Source organism: Hemitrygon akajei, chromosome 6 (assembly GCF_048418815.1).
Source record: "Hemitrygon akajei chromosome 6, sHemAka1.3, whole genome shotgun sequence".
Classification (NCBI taxonomy): Eukaryota; Metazoa; Chordata; class Chondrichthyes; order Myliobatiformes; family Dasyatidae; genus Hemitrygon; species Hemitrygon akajei.
This window is the reverse complement of record NC_133129.1, coordinates 86,738,823-86,759,759: the sequence shown is the minus strand read 5'-3', so window position 1 is coordinate 86,759,759 and position 20,937 is coordinate 86,738,823. Positions and strand designations below refer to the sequence as shown.

Here is a 20,937-nt window from a genome sequence, read left to right as displayed (position 1 = left end):
AGCAGCCCTCTTCAGGTCATGCCACAGCATCTCAATTCGGTTAAGGTCTGGACTTGGACTTGGCCATTCCGAAACATGAATTTTCTTATTTTTAAACCATTCTGTTGTTAATTTTCTCTTGTGTTTTGGTGCATTGTTGCATCATCCAACTTCTTTTGAACTTCAGGTGATGGACTGCTACCCTGACATTTTCCTGTGAAATGTCTTGATACAATTTTGAATTAATTGTTCCCTCAACAACTGCAGGCTGTTCAGGCCCTGAGGCAGCAAAGCAGCCCCAAACCGTGATGCTCCTTCCACCATGCTTCTCAGCTGGGATGAGATTTTGGTGTTGGTGTGCAGTGCCCTTTTTCCACCAAACATAGCTGTGTGCATTGCTGCCAAAAGCTCAACTTTTGTTTCATCACAAAACATTGTCCAAGAAGCTTAGTGGATCATCCAGGTGATCTTTTGCAAACTTGAGACATGCAGCAATGTTTTTTATTTGCAGGGCGGTGGTTTCTTCATGGAATCCTTCCATGACCACCATTCTTGTTCAGTGTTTTCTTATAGTGGACACATGAACAAGGACTTCAGCAAATTCTAGAAGTTCTGCAGGTCTTTTGCTATTACACTTGGGTTCCTTTCCACCTCCTTCAACATTGTGTGTTGAGCTTGGCGAGATCTTTGCAGGACACCCAATCCTAGGGAGAGTAGCAACAGTACTGAATTTCCTCCATTTGCAGACAATTTTTTTTTTTACTGTGGACTGATGAACACTCAGGTCTTTAGAAATGCTTTTGTAGCCTTTTCCAGCTTTGTGCATCTCTAGGGCAGGGCACCTCTACAACCAATGCCTCCAATCTCCTCTCATTGATTGGCTACTGACTCAGTAGCTTTTGTATCCCAGAGGTTTACATCCTTTTTTGAACCTAGACTGTGATTGTTTAAATGGTGTATTCAGTATTGACGAGGAGAAGTATAATTGTTTGTGTATTATTAGTTTAGACAGATTGTGTTTATCTATTATTATGACAGATGAAGATCAGGCCCCATTTTATGAGTAATTAATGCAGAAAACCAGATAATTGCAAAGGATTCACAAACTTTTTCTTGCAACTGTATAAATTAAATAAGTAGTGTAAACATTAACACAATAGTGAGGCAGTGTTCAAGGGTTCATTGTCCATTCAGAAATCTGATGGTGAAGGTGAATCCTTCAGGCTTCTGTACCTCCTTCCTGGTGGTAGGAATGAGAAGAGGGCTTGTCCTAGGTGATGGAGTTCGATAATGATGGATGCCACTTTTTTGAGTCTTTGCTTCTTGAAGGTGTCCTGAATGCTGGGGAGGCCAGTGCCCAAGATGGAGCTGACTGAGTTTAACCAGAGTGGATAACTTCACTCACCCCAACGTAGAACTGTCCCCGCAACCTATGGACTCACTTTCAACGATCTTCATCTCATGTTCTTGATATTTATTGCTTATTTATGAATATTTTGTTTTTTGTTTCTTTACGTATTTGCACAGTTTGTTGTCTTTTGCACATTGGTTGTTTGTCCACCTTCCTATGTGCAGTTTTTCATTGATTCTATGGTGTTTCAAAAATCCAAGGTGCAAAAGGACTTGGGAGTCCTTGTGTAGGATTTCCTAAAGATTTACTTGCAAGTTGAGGAAGGCAAATGTAATGCCAGCTTTCATTTTGAGAGAACTGGAATATAAAAGCAAGGATGTAATGCTGAGGCTTTATGACACACTGGTGAGGCCTCATTGGGAGTATTGTCATCCCTTATCTAAGAAGGATGTTCTGACATTGGAGAGAGGGTCAGAGGAGGTTCACGAGAATAATTCCAGGAATGAAAGCAGCAGTTGAAGGCTCTGGACTTGTAATCACTGGAATTTCGAAGAATGACAAGTGGATGTGAAGAGGATGTTTCCTATAGTGGTGAGTCTAGGATCAGAGGACACAACCTCAAAATAGAGGGGTGTCTATTCAGAACAGTGATGAGAAACTTCCTTAGCCAGAGAGTGGTGAATCTGTGGAATTCGTTACCACAGGCAGCTGTGGAGATCAAGTCATAGGGTGTATTTAAGGCAGAGGTTGATAGATTCTTGATTAGTCAGGGCATGAAGGGATACGGGCAGAAGGCAGGAGATTGGGTCTGAGAGGAAATTGGATCAGCCATGATGGAATGGTGGAGCAGACTCAGTGGGCCAAATGGCCTAATTCTGCTCCTATGTCTTGTGGGCCTATGGCTTGTATTTACTGCTAATGTTTGCATGAAAATGAATCTCCTGGTTGTATATAGTGTCATATATGTACTTTGAACTTTTAAGTAGTCCCTCTTTACTTCAGGCCCTGGCTCCGGCTGAATTTTCTGAATTAGTAATGTTGGGAGGTAGGGATGAGATCGACCCCTTGGTCGATGATGGGCCCTGGCTCCCCCCAGGGAGTGCAGGGACCATTCCTCCAGCTTGGGATGCTCAGAGATGGGACCATTGGGTGTGGATGAGACGCTCACCATAACGGTGTGCTGTGGGTGGGTCAGGGCATGAAGGGGTACGGAGAGAAGGCAGGAGATTGGGGCTGAGAGGAAAAATGGATTAGCCATGATGAAATGGTGGAACAAGTTTGATGGGCTGAATGGCCTAATTCTGCTCCAGCAGTCTTATGACAATATCTATGGTTGACCCTGATCGATGGAGACCACAGAAAGGGTAAACAGTCAGTTTTTTTTTTCTTCAGGGTAGAAATGTCAAATACAAGAGAGAATAGAGGGATGTCCCTTTAGATCAGTGACGAGGAGGAAGTTCTTTAGCCAGAGAGTGGTGAATCTGTGGAACTCATTTAGACAGGCGGCTGTGGAGGCTGTCATTGGGTATATTTTAAGGCAGAGGTTGATAGGTTCTTGATTAATCAGGGCATGAAGAGATATGGGAAGAAGGCAGGAGATTGGGCCTGAAAGATTAGTGGAGTAGACTCAATGGGCCAAATGACCTAATTCTAATCTTTATTTTATGGACTTAATGGAAATGCCTAACAAATTACTGAATGGGGCTATACTGGGTAAATTGGAGAACCAAAAAAAGGATGTTGTATTATGCGGAGTGCTCTACAGATATTCAAACTAACATAGGAAGAGGGATGAGGAAAGTTGTGACTAGGTTGTGAGAATAACGTCAAGAATATAAGGGAATTCCCTAAATCATAACCGGGAGACAATGTAGATAGTACAAAAGTTGCTTTCAAGAGAACTCTAATCAATGCGTGGCAAGAGTAATAGGTTGGAATGGGGTAGAGGGGATAGAGAAACATTCTGGATTTATGATTGAGCAGTATGATAGATCAGCGTGTGACACCCTTGCCCACAGCTCCAGAGACAGTGTTCGATCCCTCCCTCTGGCGCTGCCTGTGTCTGTATCTGAGCCTGTGTCTGCATGTGCGTGCATTCATGTATCTGTGCATGTGTAGCATGTACATTTTCCCTGTAGCAGCGTAGTTTTCCTCCCACATTCCAATGGTGTGTGGGTTCAGTGGGTTAATTGTATGCTATAAATCAGACCCCTTGCGCCAGTTGTGAGTGAAGAGAAGAATCTGGGGGGAGTTGTGAATGTGGAGAGATTGAGTTACAGGGATATAAGTGAGGCTGGGATTGATGGCTGGTTGGTTCTTCTCTTACGCCTCTAAGAGGAAATATGGACTCGAATATTGTGAGACACTGCAGGGAAGGTTTCTGGAGCACACGAGGATGAAAGAGACAGAAACCTTTCCCATTTAAAAAAAAAGTGCTGGAAAGCATTCATTCAGTGCTGAGATGAGGTTGGATGGATGTTTTGGACTGATAACAGACACAATGGGCCAAATGACCTCTTGGATCATAAACTATGTGGATAAGAGGAACTGACATTACTTGTCTAGGGAGTGTCTGACAAGACAGTATGAGGAGATCTTTACTTTGTGTCCAACCTGTGCAATCCCTGCCCTGGGAATGTGTGTGCTGGGACAGTGTGAAAAAGCTTCACTTTATCTGCCCTTGTCCCAGGAATATGTGATGGGACAGTAGAGGGAGCTTCACTCTGCGTCTGACCCATTGAGTGTGTATTGAGACAGTGAAGAGGGAGCTTCACTTTGTGTCTGACTTTAGGACAGTATAGAGGGAGCTTCTGTCTGTGACTGATCTTGGGAGTGATGGGTCAGGGTAGAAAGAGCCTCATACTGTGTCAATCCCAACATTGAGTGTGACGTGTTCTCTGCCAACAGGTGGGGCTGGCGCCCGCAGTTTTGCCCCCACCACCTGGCCCCTGGAAGATGTCCAGTGGCCTCCAGGATGCAGCCATCAGCAGTTTTCTGCAGTTCATCGAGGAGAAGGGTCTGAAGGCTTACAACTCACTAACAAGCCTCAGCTGCAGTTCTGACAGCGCTGGCCGCTCCCTCCGCCACGAGATGAACCTGCTGTACCGTAAAACCAAGGTGGATTGGAAGCACAGGGAGGAGGAACCGAAGAAAAGGTAAAGCCCTCTCCCACTCACCCCACCCCCCCCCGATCTGTCGTAACCCCCAACCCTGCGAGCATTATCCTCAGAAGCATACATCCCAACCTTGGCTTGGCTTACAAGGTTTGATGTCTCTGAGCCTTTGTTTGGTGGAGCTCAGAAGGATGGACTTGGGGAGAGATCTCATTTTTCCATTAGTAGGAGAGTCTAGGATCTGGGGGCACAACCTCAGAATAGAGTAGCGGTTCCCAACCTGGGGTCCAAGAATCTCTCAGTAATTGGTGGGAGGGGGCTGTGGACCCCTGGAATAGAGGGATGTCTCTTTAGAACTGAGATGTGGAGGAATTTCTTCAGCCAGAGGATGTTGAATCTGTGAAATTCGTTGCCACTGACAACTGTGGAGGCCATGTCATTGGGTGTATTTAAGACTGAAGTTTCCAGGTTCTTGATAAGGTTTACAGAGCAAATTGGGAGAATGATGTTGAAAAAAATAGCTCAGCCATATTGAGTGGTGGAGAAGATGGATGGGCTGAATGGTCTGATACTGTTCCAATGGGGCTTGAGTACATTTGAAGATTCTGATGAGATATCATCTTCAGTCTGTTGCCAAGGCCTCAGTCAATGTTACAGAGTCAACCAACAAAGAAATGGGCCCTTCTGTTCATCAGATCTCTGGTGACCATCAACTGCCCTTCTACACTAAACCGGGAGTCACACAGATTAGAAGCAGACTCTTTGGCCCACCAAGTCTGTGTGAGCTATCAGTCACTCCGATCCTATCTTATTACCACCAACTCCCTTCTCTCCCAAACCCTCACTCTGAGGAGAAATTTACAGCAGATGATTAACCCACTGACCCCACACGTCATTGGGATATGAGAGGGAACCAGAGCATCATGGGCAGTCAAAGAAGATCGTGGAAACTCCATGCAGACAGTGCTGGAGGTCAGCATTGAACCCAGATTGATGGAGTTGGAAGGCAGCACCTCTACCCACTGTGTTGCTATCTGTGAATCCTGTTTTCAAACCAGGTAACCATCTGGTGCATTGTCCCTCTGACAGAAGGAAAATTGATTATGGCTTCTTCAATCCATAGAGTCAAGAAAACTACAGCAAATAAACAGGCCCTTTGGCCCCTCTAGTCTGTGCTGAACCATTTAAACTGCCTAGTCCCGTCGCACCAGCATTGGCACCATAACCCTCCATACCCCTACCATCCACGTACCTATCCAAGCTTCTCTTAAACATTGAACTTGAGCTTGCATGCTCCTCTTGTGCTGGCAGCTCATTCCACACTCTCACCACCCTCTGAGAAAAGTAGTTTTGCCTCATGTTCCCATTAAGCTTTTCAACTTTCTCCCTTAACCCATGACCTCTGGTTGTAGTCCCACTCAACCTCAGTGGAAAAAGCCTGCTTGCATTTACCCTATCTGTACCCCTCATAATTTTGTATACTTCTATCAAATCTCCTCTCAGCCTTCTACATGCTAAAGAATGCTGTCCTAACCTATTCAATCTTTCCTTGTAACCCAGGTCCTCCAGATCCAGCAACATCCTTGTAAATTTTCTCAGTACTCTTTCAACCTTGTTTACATCATTCCTGTAGGTAGGTGACCAAAACTTCATGCATTACTCCAAATTGGGCCTCACCAATATCTTATACAACTTCAACATAATGCCCCATGTCCTGTACTCATACTTTGATTTAAGAAGTTGAATGATCACCCCCTCAGTCTGACCCTCCGTGTGTGTGTGTGTGTGTGTGTGTGTGTGTGTGTGTGTGTGTGTGTGTGTGTCTCACTCTTAGTCTCTTTCATGCACTCATGTATGTTCTGTTCCAGCCTTTAATCTTCCCTTTTGCACTCTATGCCTGTCCTTCCCAATGGTCAGGAAGTGTCTCTCTGGGCCAGTCCATAAGCCCCTCAGATCTGAGACCTTGCTTACTTACTGCCTGTTATGCCTCTTGCATTTAGGGCAGCAATGAAGGTCTTCCACCTGTCTGTCCATACTCCATCTGCACACAGATGTAGAAGGATTCTTCATTGCTGTTTCCATAACTTTTTTTTTGACCACTCAGGGTTGTTAGCCCTGAGTTGAGCCCCTGAACCTGGAGGACCAGTGAACCACTCTTAGTCTGACCTCTGTCCTTTGACCAGTTTGACATGGGTCACCCTACCAAGAGGTAAAGTTCTAGGCCCTGACTCCAGCCATCATAGCTCCCCGGGTCATTGAGGCACGCAAGTCACCAAACCCTACAACAAGGTTGCAGTCCTCTTGGAGGAGATCTAAGACCTAACCTTCCTAGATGTCAGCCAAAAATCAAACTCTGGTTCAAAATGACCTCTAGCACTATCAATATGCTTATGCGTTTATTTGTAATTTTCGCATGTGTTTTCCCCAGCAGCGTCAGTTTCCTCCTAACCCCCAAAAACACGTAGGCTGCTATTCAATTGCCCCCCACCTCCGCAGTGTGTGGGTGAGAACTACAATCTGGGGAGGTATTGTGGGAAATGATTTGAAGCTAGGGCAGATAAAACAGGATTAGTGTAAATGGGTTGGCATGGACCCTTTGGGCTGAAGGACCTGTTTCCATGATATGTATCTCTCCATGAAGTTTTAATTCTTTCTCTAGATTGGGGCTCTAAGCTGATAGAAATGTTCCAAGCATGAGCAGCATCTCTTCAATCCCAACTGGAATGACTCACTCTATTCTTCCTTGTCTGGTAATATCCCTCGCTCATTCCTCTTCAGTCCTTTCCCTCATCTGTTCCATAGATTCAAGCCTCCTCTCTGCCTCCTGCTTCATCCCATTCTTTCCCAGGTGCTGTTCAATGCCCATCTTGGTTTTCCCATGAGAGAGGGGCCTTAGAAGAGTCTGTGTGCTTTATGTGAACCAGAATGACCAGAGACCAGGCATTAAGCCAGCTACTTCATCCCTAGTGATGGTGATCACAGTCTGTGATGCTCAGACGTTAAATAGATGGATAGTTGCTAAAGAAACAAAGGACTTCATTATTCAGTGAGATATTGGGGCTCCATGGTAGTAGTTAGCAAGACGTTACTAAAGCTCAGGGATTTGAAGTTCAGAGATCAAGTCTGACGTCACCTGTAAAGAGTTTGTACGTTCTCCCCGTGACCATGTAGGTTTCCTCTGGGTGCTTCAGTTTCCTCCTGCAGTCCAGCAAAGGTGAGAAGGTTGGCTGGTCATTATAAATTATCTTGTGATTAGGCTGAGAGTTAAATAGGCAGTTTGCTGGACTTTATGGCTTGTTGAGTGTGAAGGGCCTGTTCCCTGCTGCATATATCAATAAAATAAAATATGGTATCTGAGCTCTTCCTTGGAGAGATCTATACACTGACTGGGGTCTTTTTCACCCTCCAAGAGATCTGCACACTGACTGGTGTATTCCTCTTTGTTAGAGAGCTCAGTTTTTTTTCTCCCTCTCCCTCCCCCCCCCCCCCCCCCCCCCGGCGCGTTCCCTCCTGTACACTGACTGTGGTATCCCTGTCCCTCAGAGAGATCTGTACAGACTTGGGAATCCCTCTCCATTGGAAATATCTATTCATTGACTGGGTTCTTCCTCTACCTTAGAGATCTGTGGTCTCCCTTTATCCCCTACCTCAGAGATTGTTACATTGATTAGGGTTTCTCTTTCCCTCTCCTCCAGAGATGTGTGCACTCATACTGGGTTCTCTCCAGATTCTACCCTTCAACCAGATAACCGACCGATACCCATCATTGGCATGTGGGAAGAAACCAAAATGAAAGCTCAAGAGGACAGACTGACCCCCCCAGAGGTCAGGATTGAACCTAGGTCTCTGACGTGTAGAGGCAGTGTAATTTCCCACTGTGCCACCACGATTGATCCTAACCCTCTGTATTCCATTAATCAATCATCTCCCCAATGTGGGTGGAGATGGATCTCTAACAAAGGAGGTGTAAGGTGCTTGCCTGCAGGTCACCCTGCTTAGCCCCCCGATCAGGGTCACAAAAAGCCATGGGAGCAGGTGGTGGATGGTCATACGAGCAGCTGGTGCGTATATATGCAACCACTGACGACAGATGGATAGTCTCTGAAGAGCATTGATAATGGCTGGGTTCACCCATCTTGTAAAAACATTGCCCAGAAGAAGGTAATGGCAAGCCACTTTTGTAGAAAAAATTTGACAAGAACAATCATAGTCATGGATAAGACCATGATTGCTCACAATACCACACAGCACATAACGATGATGATGAACTTAAGAAATGCATTCAGGAAGTCTGAATATACCCATCCTTTATCCACCCAACTCCGTACATTGAAGAGATTTTAGGGGACAGATGCCTCTCTGAGAGAGAGGTACGGAGACGTATTGCATCCTGGCAGAGAGGAACTGAGAGATCCCAGTGAGTGCATCGATACCTTGAATCAAGCAAGAATTTGAGACTTCAGACTGTCTACAGATCTCTCTGAGGGTGAAGGACAGATATTTGTATAATTACTCTGGAGGAGGTTCACAAAAATGATCCCAGTGATGAAAGGGTTAATGTATCAGAAGCATTTGTTGTCTTCAGCAAAGGGTCTTGGCTCAAAATGTCAACTGTTTATTTATTTCCATATGAGGTTGCTGACCTGCTGAGTTCCTCCAACATTTCAGTGTGTTGCTCTAGTGAAGGGGTTCCAACCTTTTTTATGTGGTGGACCAATGCCATTAAGCAAGGGGTCTGTGGACCCCAGTTTGGGAACCTCTGTCTAATGTCTCTGAGCCTGTACTCACCTGAGTTCAGCTACTGGATACATAAAAGGCTGAATAGAGTGGATGAGGAGAGGGTGTTGCCATTAGCAGGAGAGTAGAGGATCCAAGGGCACAGCCTCAGAATAAAGGGATGTTCCTGTGACATCTTGAAATTGAGATGAGGAATTTCTTCAGCCAGACGGCAGTCAATCTAGAATTTATTGTCAGAGGGCTGTGGAAACCAAGTAATCGAGTATACTTAAGGTTCTTGACTAGAAAATGGATTAAGGTGAGAAACTGTGTTTGTAAGCCAGAAAAAACAGCAATGATTGAAAAGCAGAGCTAATTTCATTGACACAGCAGCTTCAGCCTGCTTCCTTATCCCATGGTCTAATGGACTAGGATGGGAGTCTCAGTCCTTTCCTGTGGGAGACTGCATTTATTGGGCACAGAAATTCAAAAGGTCTGGTGGACTTTGTCACAAGAGGCTGTAGGAACTCAGCAGGAAAGGGAACATCTTTGGAGGGAAGTGGACATTCAATACCTAACAAAACCACCATTACAGCTGCACAAGTAGGGAGAGAGAGAGTGAAAGAAAATTAAATAGTCTGAGGTAGGGGTAGGGATTTTCAGATTGGTTCAGGAACCTGATGGTGGTGGGGAAGGAGCTATTGTTGAACCTTGAGGTGTGGGTCTTCAGGCTCCTGCATGATGACAGCATTGAAGAGAGGGTGCAGCCTGGATGGTGGATGTCACCTTCCTGAGATATCTCATGTTGTAGTTGCCCTTGATAGTGGAGAGAGCTGTATCCAGGATAGAACTTACTGGGTCCCTCCACTCTCTACAGCCTCTATTTCTGAGCATTGGGAATTTCCATACCAGCCATGATGGAAGCAGTTGGAATGCTTTCTATGTGACAGGTGGATCTGGGCTGGGGGGGTGAGGGGTGGTAGTATGCAAATGGAGGAGATGGTGACCAACTGAGCCCCTCTATCATGCGAGTTACTCAAGATTCCAGCCTCTTGTGTCTCCATGGTGTCACAAGAGGAATTGAGCACAAGGGTGGGGATATCATACCACAATTGTTCAGAAATCCATCCACGTTGTGCTTGGTTTAATATCAAAGACCAGGACATCTCGTTGATATCACTGGACAACAAAGATTTTGCCTCCTGAATGCTTTCAGATGTATCTTACAGATTTTGGGCTGCTGATCATGAAAATCACCATGAAATTTCCCTACTAAGCACCATTTTTTAATTGCCTATTTTTGTTATTCCAATTCATAATCCAAGTCAATTAAAACTTGAGGTCATTCAAACCGGAGATCAATAATTTTCCAGGCATAGAGGGAACTGAGACATGACGATCTTGCTGGACACTGTCAGGTCAGCTGTCAACTGAACAAATGACGGAATATATTCTTAGGCCGCTTCTTGTCAGCAAGAAATGTGGTGGTGGAGAGGTCTCAGTTTGAGAGCAGGTATCAGAAATAGACATTTTGAACCAATGTTGTTTCCAGAAGGAGGAAACCCAATGTATATTCATTCCTCTGTCTAAACTAACCGTTCTCTCGTCTTGAACCCTTCTTTTACCCCCCCCATCTGTCCTTTATTGTGTGTTCCTTTCCCCACCCACCACACACCGTCCCTCCACCCCTCCCTGTCTCTCCCCCCACTCTCCCTTCTTCCTTGGCCAACCCCACTTCCCATCTCCCTTCCACTCTCCCTTCCCCCGTCCCCCTTCCCTTTTCCCCACCTTGCCTCCCCCTTCCTCCTCATCTCTACTCTTGCTGTCCTTCCTGTTCTCCCTCTGTCTGTTCCTTCTGCCCCTCTTCCTCCTCCCCCTATTTCTCCTCCCCTCCCCAACTCTGTAACCCTCTCCCCTCCCACTGAAGCATCTGCAAGGATGGGGGTCTGGCCAGGGTCCGGGACTTGGCCTCCTTCCGCAAGCACTTCCGCATGGGCTTCATGACCATGCCTGCCTCCCAGGAGCATGGCCCCCACCCGTGTGCCAGTGGCATGACCACGCGCTCACTGTCCCTTCACTCGGTGGGCAGTGTGGACAACAGCGAGCACCCCTGCACCCGCAAACAGTCCGACAAACCCCGGCGCCACCCCAGCACCAAGCTCAGCCTGTGCAGCGAAGGCAGGAACAGCACCAGCAGGGAAGGAGACGGGCCGAATGGTGAGACAGGTGAGAAAGGCCGACAGGGTTGGACACAGTGAAGCTCCCTCTACACTGTCCCATCACACACTCCCAGGGTGAGACACAGAGTGAAGCTCCCTCTACACTGTCCCATCACACAGTCCCAGGGTCAAACACAGAGTGAAGCTCCCTGTACACCGCCCCATCACACACTCCCAGGGTCAGACACAGAGTGAAGCTCCCTCTACACTGTCCCATCACACACTCCCAGGGTGAGACACAGAGTGAAACTCCCTCTACACTGTCCCATCACACAGTCCCAGGGTCAGACACAGAGTGAAGCTCCCTCCACACCGTCCCATCGCACACTCCCAGGGTCAGACACAGAGTGAAGCTCCCTCTACACTGTCCCATCACACACTCCCAGGGTCAGACACAGAGTGAATCTCCCTCTACACTGCCCCATCACACACTCCCAGGGTCAGACACAGAGTGAAGCTCCCTCTACACTGTCCCATCACATACTCCCAGGGTCAGACACAGAGTGAAGCTCCCTCTACACCGTCCCATCACACACTCCCAGGGTCAGACACAGAGTGAAGCTCCCTCTACACTGTCCCATCACACACTCCCAGGGTCAGACACAGAGTGAAAATCCCTCTACACCATCTCATCACACACTCCTAGGGTCAGACACAGAGTGAAGTTCCCTCTACACACCGTCCCATCACACACTCCCAGGGTCAGACACAGAGTAGTTTACCGTTGTTATTGGTTTGTTATTGTCACATGTACCGAGATGCACTGAAAACTTTGTTTTGCATGCTATCCATACAGAATTATTTCATTCTAAGTGTACACTGAACTAGTGCAAGTTAAACAGTAACAAAATGCAGACTGAAGTGTTTGGTTGCAGAGGAAGTGCAGTACAGATAGACATTCAGGTTCAAGTCCATGCCGAGAGAGACAGTGAGATAACAAGTTAATGTTATTGTACAATAAGTCCATTTCATCCTTTTATAGTAGCAAGGTAGAAGCTGTCCTTGAGCCTGGTGGTTCTTGCTTTCAGGCTTTTGTATCTTCTGTCTGACAGAAGGAGGAAAAGAGAATGGCTGGCGTGGGGGAGAGTAAAGCTCTGTCTACACCAGATTTCCCAACATTTTTTATGCCATAGACCTCTACCATTAACCAAGGGTTCCCATGTTGGGAACGCCTGCTCTGTGCTACCCCAGCACACATTCCCAGGTTAGGGACAACAGAGTAAAGCTCCCTCAGCCCTGTTCTCCCCCAACCCCCATATTTACACTGGTAACCTGGGGTGGGGTGGTTTTGCCTAGAGCTGTACAGTGTAATAGATTTCTAAGCCAGTGTGTGTACTCTCTACAGCCACCTACCATTTCTCCAGCTGGGAAAAGTTAGTGTATTTTGTATCTATGGAGTCTGAGAGATTGCATCCGCTATTTGAGAATCTGAAGGGGGCTGCTGCTCGAGATCAGGCTGCACTTCAGCCCCGTGCTCCTGACGTTGAGTCAAAAGGAGTAGGTTGCTCGAAGGATCGCCTGTCCAGTTTCTCCGGAGCCCGGCCAAGTTGACCATTCACGAGTCCAGACGCAGTGGGGCTTTTACCCAAGCCAATTGCCTGCCTCTCTTCCAGGGTTATGGACATCTGTGCCTATGTGTCCATGGAGAAAGAGCACGGGGTATCCATGGGGGGATTTCCTGGAGCAGTAGGTGCTAGAGGCTTGAGTGTGTACTGGATGGAGATGGTAGTGCTGTAATTCAATGTGACTCGTAACTTGTGTGAATGGTGGAATATTGAAGTATTGTCATTATGTGATGCTGTAATCGCTGAATAAATCTCATTTTGAAAAGTGGGGAACAACGGTAGGGACAGCACGGTTAGAGGTACACTAAAGACCCCCTTCCACCTTATATTCCCAGGACTGGTAGAGCAACTTGCATAAGGAAATTCCCCCCCACCACCACCACCACCATCCATTAAATACCCCAAATGTTTAACATGCAATCTTGATGCTGAGCTACCCACCCAGATATTTGGATTTTTGGCACAAGAAGAGGTGGATTTCAGCGTGTCGCCCAAAGTGGAGGAGGAATGTCCTGAGGTTTTGGGAGGGAATTCTAGGATTCTCTGCCTAGGCAGCTGGACAGCAGAACAGGGAGATCATGAGATGGGTGTGTGGGGTGGGAGAATTAGCAACTCTCAGATGTTGGAGAGGTTGCAAGATTGAAATTAAGTACTGAGTACAAAGGAAGACTTCAGAGCAGCTTGTCCCTGCGTGCGTGCATGCGTGTGTGTGTGAGAGAGAGAGAGACAGACAGACAGGAGAGTGTAGAGGAACCAAACCATCCATTGTGTCAACAGTGAGACAATATTAACCTAGGGGAATCTGAAACATGAAAGGCACACAGTGGCCACTTTGTTACATTCAGCTGCTCGTTAATACAAATATCTAATTGATCAATCATGTGGCAGCAACTCAGTACATAAAAACATGCAGATATGGTCAAGAGGTTCAGTAGTTGTTCAGACCAAACATCAGAAGAGGAAAGAAATGTGATCTAAGTGACTTTGCCCATGGAATGATTGTTGCCGTCAGATGGGGTGGTTTGAGTATCTTACGAGACGGCTGACCTGGGATTTTCACGCACAACAGTCTCCAGAGTTTAGAGAATAGAGTCATAGAATACTACAGTACAGAAATGGGCCCTTCAACCAGTCTAGTCCATGCCAAGTTTTTCTTCTGCCTGGTCCCATCAACCGGCACTTGAACTATAGACCTCCATACCCCTCCCAGCCAAGTACCTACCCTGGTTGGTCCTGCTGAAGTACAATATCTTGCATTTGCCTATATTGACTTCCATCTGCCACTTTGTAGCACGTTTTTCCAGCTGGTCCAGATCCCACTGCAAGCCATGGTAGCCTTCCTCACTGTCCACTACACCCCTAATCTTGGTGTCATCTGCAAATTTGCTGATTCAGTTAACCGATTCATTATCCAGATAATTGATAGAGATTACAAACAACAATGGACCCAGCACCTATCCCTGTGGCACACCACTAGTCACAGGCTTCCAGTCAGAGAGGCAACCATCTATGACCACTCTTTGCACAGTGAATGTTTAGTCCAATTTACTACTTCATCCTAAATGCCGAGCAACTGAACTTTCTTGACCAACCTCCCATGTAGGACCTTGTCAGAGACCTTGCTAAAGTCCGTGTAGACAGAACTCATTGCCTTGCCTTCAGCAACTTTCCTGGTAACTTCCTCAAAATACCAGATAGATAGACATGACCTACCAAGCACAAAGCCATGATGACTATCCTTAATCAGTCCTTGTGTATTGAAATACTTAATTATCCAGTCCCATAGAATACCTTCCAATAATTTACCCACTTGTATTGTCCTACAGAACAGGCCCTTTGGCCCATCTAATCCATACCAAACTATTACTCTGCCTAATCTACCTAGAATGGTGCAAAAAATTTAAAAAAAAACATCCAGTAAGCAGCAGTTCAGTGGGTGAAATGCCTTGTTAATGAGAGAGATCAGAGGAGACTGTCCAGACTAGTTCAAACTGACAGGAAAGCAACAGTAACTCAAATAACTACAGATTACAACAGCAGTGTGCAAAAGAGCATATCTGATCACACAGCACCAGAAGACCACAAACATGCTCAGTGGCCACTTTATTAGGTACACAAGCGAATCTAAAACTAGGAGATTTCTGGTCACCTCATTTTGGGAAGGATGTGGAGGCTTTAGAGAGGGTGCAGAGGAGACTTACCAGGAGTGCAAGTGATTCCTTACATTAGGAATGCCAGAAGAATAGGATATTGAGGTCCACCTCGGGCACATCCTCCCCCACCACACTGAGAGCATCAACAGGAGGCATTGCCTCAAGAAGATGGCATCTGTCATCAAAGATCCCCACCATCCAGGTCATGCCCTCTTCTCACCGCTCCCATCAGAAAGGAGATGCAGAAACCCAAGATCCCACACCACCAGGTTTAGGAACATGTATCATATTCCTCTCCTTAGATGCTACCTGACTTCCTGAGGTCCTCCAGCATTTTATCTGTGTTGCTCAGGAAATATCCTATCCTATTCTCAATATCATGTTCTCCTGGCATTCCTGATATTAGAAATCACTTATTTCACCTTTTAAATCTCTTGCATTATTATGGACGTGATTTTCTTTGTGCTGTTTGGTTGTTGTAATAAGGCCATGCTTTTGAACATTTTTTTCACCATGTGTCATAATTAATGTTCTGCATGTTGCCTGAAGGTACAGACTTGTGATGTTGTCACATGGAAGGTTTTTAATTATACCTGTACCTCACTGTACTTGTTTGCATGACAAAGAATTCAAATTGACATCTGATGTTCCATTGGTGCTGAGGTTTGTCATTCCTACATTGGGAAAACTAATTTTTCATGCTAACGCAGTGGGATAAGAAAGGGAGGCTGTTTACCACAGACAGTGGGAATCAGGAGGTGACAATGGGGAGAAGGAAATGGAGGTGAGGTGAATCACATCTAACATCCTGTGACCGCTCAGCCCATCGTGTTCTGCTGTAACAGGAGACAGCCTTCCTAGTTGGCGTGCATCAGAGATCAGATTTTAACCTCTCGGGCACCAATGAGACCTTTTTTTAATTTCCCTTCCAGCTCCCCAGAGATCTGGTGCCAAGGGAGGCGACAGTGTTGGGCAGAGGCTCCTCCCACTGAAGGCCAAGTTCTGCCCCAGTGCCCAGCTCTCCGTGTCCTTCGACGAGGCATGTCCTGGTTGGGCGATGGCACCTCCAGCCAGCGTCTGCCCCAGGGGAGGCCATTCCCGGCGTGGCTTGGAGGAGGAGGGAGAGAGGCGGGGCGAGGATGAGGAAGAGGAGGAGGAGCCCGTCTACATCGAAATGGTGGGTGACGTGTTCAAGGAGCAGGCAGCCGCTGCTGACGAGGACTCTGAGCACAGCGAGGCCATCTACGAGGAGATGAAGTACCCACTGGCTGAGGAAGGTCCACGGGAGGCCAAGTGGGGCAAGCACTCTGAGACGACCCCCAGGCTTCCTGGAGATGCCGGCCACGGGGCGTCCAAGAGCCACCAACCTGGCTCTCGGGGTCCGCCATATGAGATCCCACCCCCCTTCCCTAACCTCCTACTCCACCGTCCTCCCCTCCTCGCCTTCCCCCAAGGTGGAGGCGGCCAGAAGGTCTACCCGGAGGCACCTCCTCCCCCACCACCCCACGGAGAACCCCCTCCCAGCCCAGGGACCCCACGGCCCCAGAAGGAGGACAGACCCCCTTCGGGTCCGCTGCTTCCCTCAGGTCGTGCGAGGAGCCACTCCACCCCATTGCCGCCGCAAGCATCAGCACCGTACCGGCCCGAGAAGGAGCTGCCCAACTCCCAGACCATGGTCTGCACACCATCCAAAGCACTGGCCCAAGTGCCACCAGCCCTCGGCCCACCCAAGGTCGACAGGGACAAGATGGCCTCACTCAGTGTCCTCTGCTCCTCGGTCAGGGTGACGGCCCACCCACTATTGGCCCACGTCCCTGGAGAGGCAAAGATGGCCACTGACAAGGAGCTGCCCAGCGTCTTCCACCCAGCGGGGAGGGGCAGCACTGGCTCCCGGCCCCTGTCCGGCCTTTGCCGAATGCCCATGGCCCACGGGCTGCTGGAGCACACCGGCCTGCCGGCGCCTGCGGCCGTCTTCTGGCCCTACCTACCGGGGGCGTGCAGGCGCCCTCCCGCCTATGACAGCCTGAGGTCCAAGGCCTGTGTCACCGCCAGCATCACAACGCACTCCACGGTGAAGACCCAGCAAGTGCAGGAGCGCCCATCCTCCTCCATCTCCATCTGCTGCTCTAAGTCACTGGTCAGCGCCGAGTCCCGACCGGCAGCAGGCTCCGGGGGTGAGGCAGCCGGAGGACCCAGCAGGGGCTGGCAGCGCAGGTTGTCTGGCGGAAAGAAGGTCAAGGAAGCAGAAGGTAAGGGGAGAATTGAGGGAGGAGGGCAGGGTGGAATGCAACCGGTTGGTTGGAGATAGAGTAGCCCTAACAAGGCCCCCATCACTCTGCCCCTGACCCAGGCCTTCCGCCCCCACCGGTGCACCCCTCATCACCCCGTCACTGTTCCTCCGCAAGAACTTTCTGTCACGACCCCAACCTTAGTCACTGTCCCCATCTCCCTTCTAAATCTTTTCCCTCCTGTAGTGTGCCATACTGTCCTATGAAATGGGGTTGAAAGGGATAATATTAAAACAGCTGTGGATGAGTGTGTCCCCACAAAATCATTCAGGGTTTTTCCTAATCAAAAGCCCTGGATGAACAATGAAATCTGGAATCTGCTGAAAGCCAGGTCAGAAGCATTCAAGCCTGGAGATCAAGAATTCTACAAGAGGTGCAGGTATGATCTCCAGAAAGCCATGTCTCAGGTGAAATGGAGATTCGGGACTAGATTGGAATCAACGAGGGATGCTTGACAACTGTGGCAGGGTTTGAATGCCATAACGTCCTACAAAGCTAAATCTTGCAACATAGGGGACAGCAGGGCTTCACTTCCAGATGAGCTCAATGCCTTCTATGCTCACTTTGTTCATCAGAGCAGGGAGGAACCATCGTGCACCCTCGTGTCTCCTGATGATCCTTTGGTCTCAGTATCTGAAAATGATGTGCGGGTTGCTTTCAAGAGAGTGAATCGAAGGAAAGCATCCATTTCGGACAGAGTACCTGGCCAAGTACTGAAGACCTGTGCCAACCAGCTGGCTGGTGTATTCACAGATATCTTCAATCTCTTGCTCTGGCAGTGTGTGGTACTCAGTTGCTTAAAACAGGCTTCAATTGTACTGGTGCCCAAGAAGAGTGTGGTAATCTGTCTAAATGACTATTGCCCAGTGGTACTTACATCCACAATGAGGAAGTGTTTTGAAAGGCAGCTCCTGTCTGAATGGCGACTTGAATCTGCTCCAATTTGCCTATGAAAGCAACAGGTCTACAGTAGATATTGGTTCTTCACACAATCCCAGAACATCTGAGTAGTAAAGATGCATACATCAGGGCACTCCTTATCAATGACAGCTTGGCATTTAACACTATCATCCTCTAAACTAATAATTTCCAAGACCTGGGCCTCAATACCCCCTTGTGCAAGTGGATCCTGGATTTCCTTACTTGCAGACCTCAGTCAGTTCGGATTGGCAAAACCAGCTCATCCACAATCTCCATCAGCACAGGAGAACCGCAAGGATGTGTGCTTAGCCCCCTGCTCTACTCGCTTTATACCTGTGTGGCTAAGTACAGCTCCAAAACCATATACAAGTTTGCTGATGACACCACTGTTGTGGGCTGTGATAAAGCTGGTGATGAATCAACATACAGGAGGAAGATTGAAAAATGGCTGAGTGGTGTATTAACAACTACCTCTCACTCAATGTCAATAAGATCAAGAACCTGATAGTAGATTTCAGGAGAGGAAAGCCAGGGGTCCATGAGCCAGTAATCATCGGAGGATCAGAGGTGGAGAGGATCAGTAACTTTAAATTCCTGGGTGTCACTATCTCAGTGGATCTATCCTGGACCCATATAAATATAACTGTGAAGAAAGCATGACAGCCCCTCTACTTCCTCAGAAGTCTGTGGAGATTCGGCATGTCATCAAAAGTCTTGGCAAACTTCTGTAGATGTGTGGTGGAAAGTACAGAGCGTAAGTGCTCGGCAAAGCAGCTTTTGCACTGTCCACTAGAAAAAGCATGATCTCCCAGTGGTCTGCCATTTAATTCCACTTCCATTCCCATTCCCTCATGTCAGTCCACGGCCTCTACTGTCACAATGAGGCCACAACACCATGTATTCTGTCTGGGTAGCCTCCAACTGATGGCATGAACATCAATTTCTTGAACTTCTGGTAATTGTCCTCCTTCCCCCCCCTCCCCCACCCACTGTCCATCATTCTCCATTCCCTTTACCCTCTCTCACCTTATCTCCTTACCTCTGTCTGCTGCCCCTTCCCCTTTCTTTCATCCATGGCCTTCTGTCCTCTCTTATCAGATTCCCCTTCTCCAGCCCTGTGTCTCTTTCACCAATCAGCTTCCCAGCTTTTTACTTCACCCATCGTTTTCTCCCGTCCCCAGTTTCACATATCACCTTGTGTTTCTTCCTCCACTCCACCTACCTTCTAACTCGGACTCCTCACCTTATTTTCTCCAGTCCTGATGAAGGGTCTTGTCCCAAAATGTCAACTGTACTCTTTCCATAGATGCTGCCTGGCCTGCTGAGTTTTTCCAGCATTTTGTGTGTTGCTTGGATTTCCAGTATTTGCTGATTTTCTCTTAAAGCAGAAGAGTATGTACAAAGGCACTGCAGGTCAAGCGACGTCTGCAAAGGAAGGAAAAAGAGTAAAGACTTCAGGTTGATGAGCTGCCAGGTTGAGAAAACTAGAATGCAAGTTGCAAAAATGGAGAGGTATCGAGTAAACGGTGCCCAGGTGATATGGCTCTCAATGCACAGGAACTCAATAAAATAGCAGGATTTATATATTTAATGAGATACAGCATAGAATTGGCCCTTCCGGCCCTTCAAGCTGCGTTGCTCCAGCAATTCCCCACCCCAATTTAAGTCTAGCCTAATCATTTTACAATTGCCAATTAACCTACCAATTGGTAGGTCTTTGGAGTGTGTGAGGAAAACGGAGCATGCAGAGGAAACCAAACTAATGGTCATGGGGAGAACATACAAACTCCTTGCAGGCAGTGGTGGGAAATGAACTCGGGTAGTCTCCTGTGCTGTAAAGCATTGTGCTCACTACTAAGCTGCCATGCCAACCTTTGTTGGCATGGTAACTGTGTGGCAAAACTGTCCTGCCATTCAATATAATCATGGCTGTTCTGTCTCACGTCCCTTCAGTATCTGTTCTTCATGACCATCATTCACCTGATCTTTCAAATATTCATATACCTCCACTTCAAATCTATCTATTAATCTGACCTCCACCACCTTCCAGGAGAAGAAATGTCTACATTCATTAACTTTAAATGATCAACCGCCTTATCGTATAGCTATGCCCCCTTGTTCAAAATTCTCGTGCTGGTGGAAACATCTCACTAACGGTGTCAAGTCCCCACTAGGATCTTGTGTACTTCATGAAGATTACCTTTCTTCTTCTAAACCAAGGAGTACAGACACAAACTGTCTAGTCTTCCTTGATAAGACAAACCTATGGTCTCAGCAATTAGCCTGGTGAATCTCCTTTGGCCTGCTTGCAAAGAGGGGGTGGTGGTTGGTAAGCAGAAGAATGCACAGTACTTTAGGTGTGACCTCACCAACTCCCTATACAATTTTTTAAAAAAAGCTATTTAAACCCCTACTCTTTTGCAGTACAATCCAACATGGGTTTTGCTTAACTGCTTGTTAGATATTCCTGATAGCTTGTGAATTCATGCACCAGAACAGCATGGTTGCTCTGAACTTCACCTATCAGCAGACCCTCTCTCTATTAAGATAATTCACCTTTTCAGTAAGTTGAAAACATAAAGGATGCTATGTTGAAATTGTATAAGACATTGGTGAGGCCTAATTTGGAGTA

General features: G+C 47.3%; 1 protein-coding gene across 3 annotated transcripts in view; it reads left to right on the top strand.

The window, feature by feature from the left end:
* Positions 1–20,937, top strand: part of LOC140729224 (neuronal tyrosine-phosphorylated phosphoinositide-3-kinase adapter 1-like) — a 59,520-nt gene that overhangs the window by 10,562 nt on the left and 28,021 nt on the right. For 2 of the 3 annotated variants that reach the window (XR_012099291.1, XR_012099290.1), the window contains exons 2-4: positions 4,238–4,485; positions 11,087–11,385; positions 16,029–17,345. Coding sequence is in view for 1 of the 3 variants with exons in the window: in XM_073048745.1 (XP_072904846.1) it covers positions 4,286–4,485; positions 11,087–11,385; positions 16,029–17,375 (1,846 nt within the window). In the remaining 2 variants the exon portion in view is untranslated. Of the gene's footprint in view, positions 1–4,237; positions 4,486–11,086; positions 11,386–16,028; positions 17,376–20,937 lie in introns of all 3 variants that reach the window. The other variant, XM_073048745.1, reaches the window with a different exon arrangement.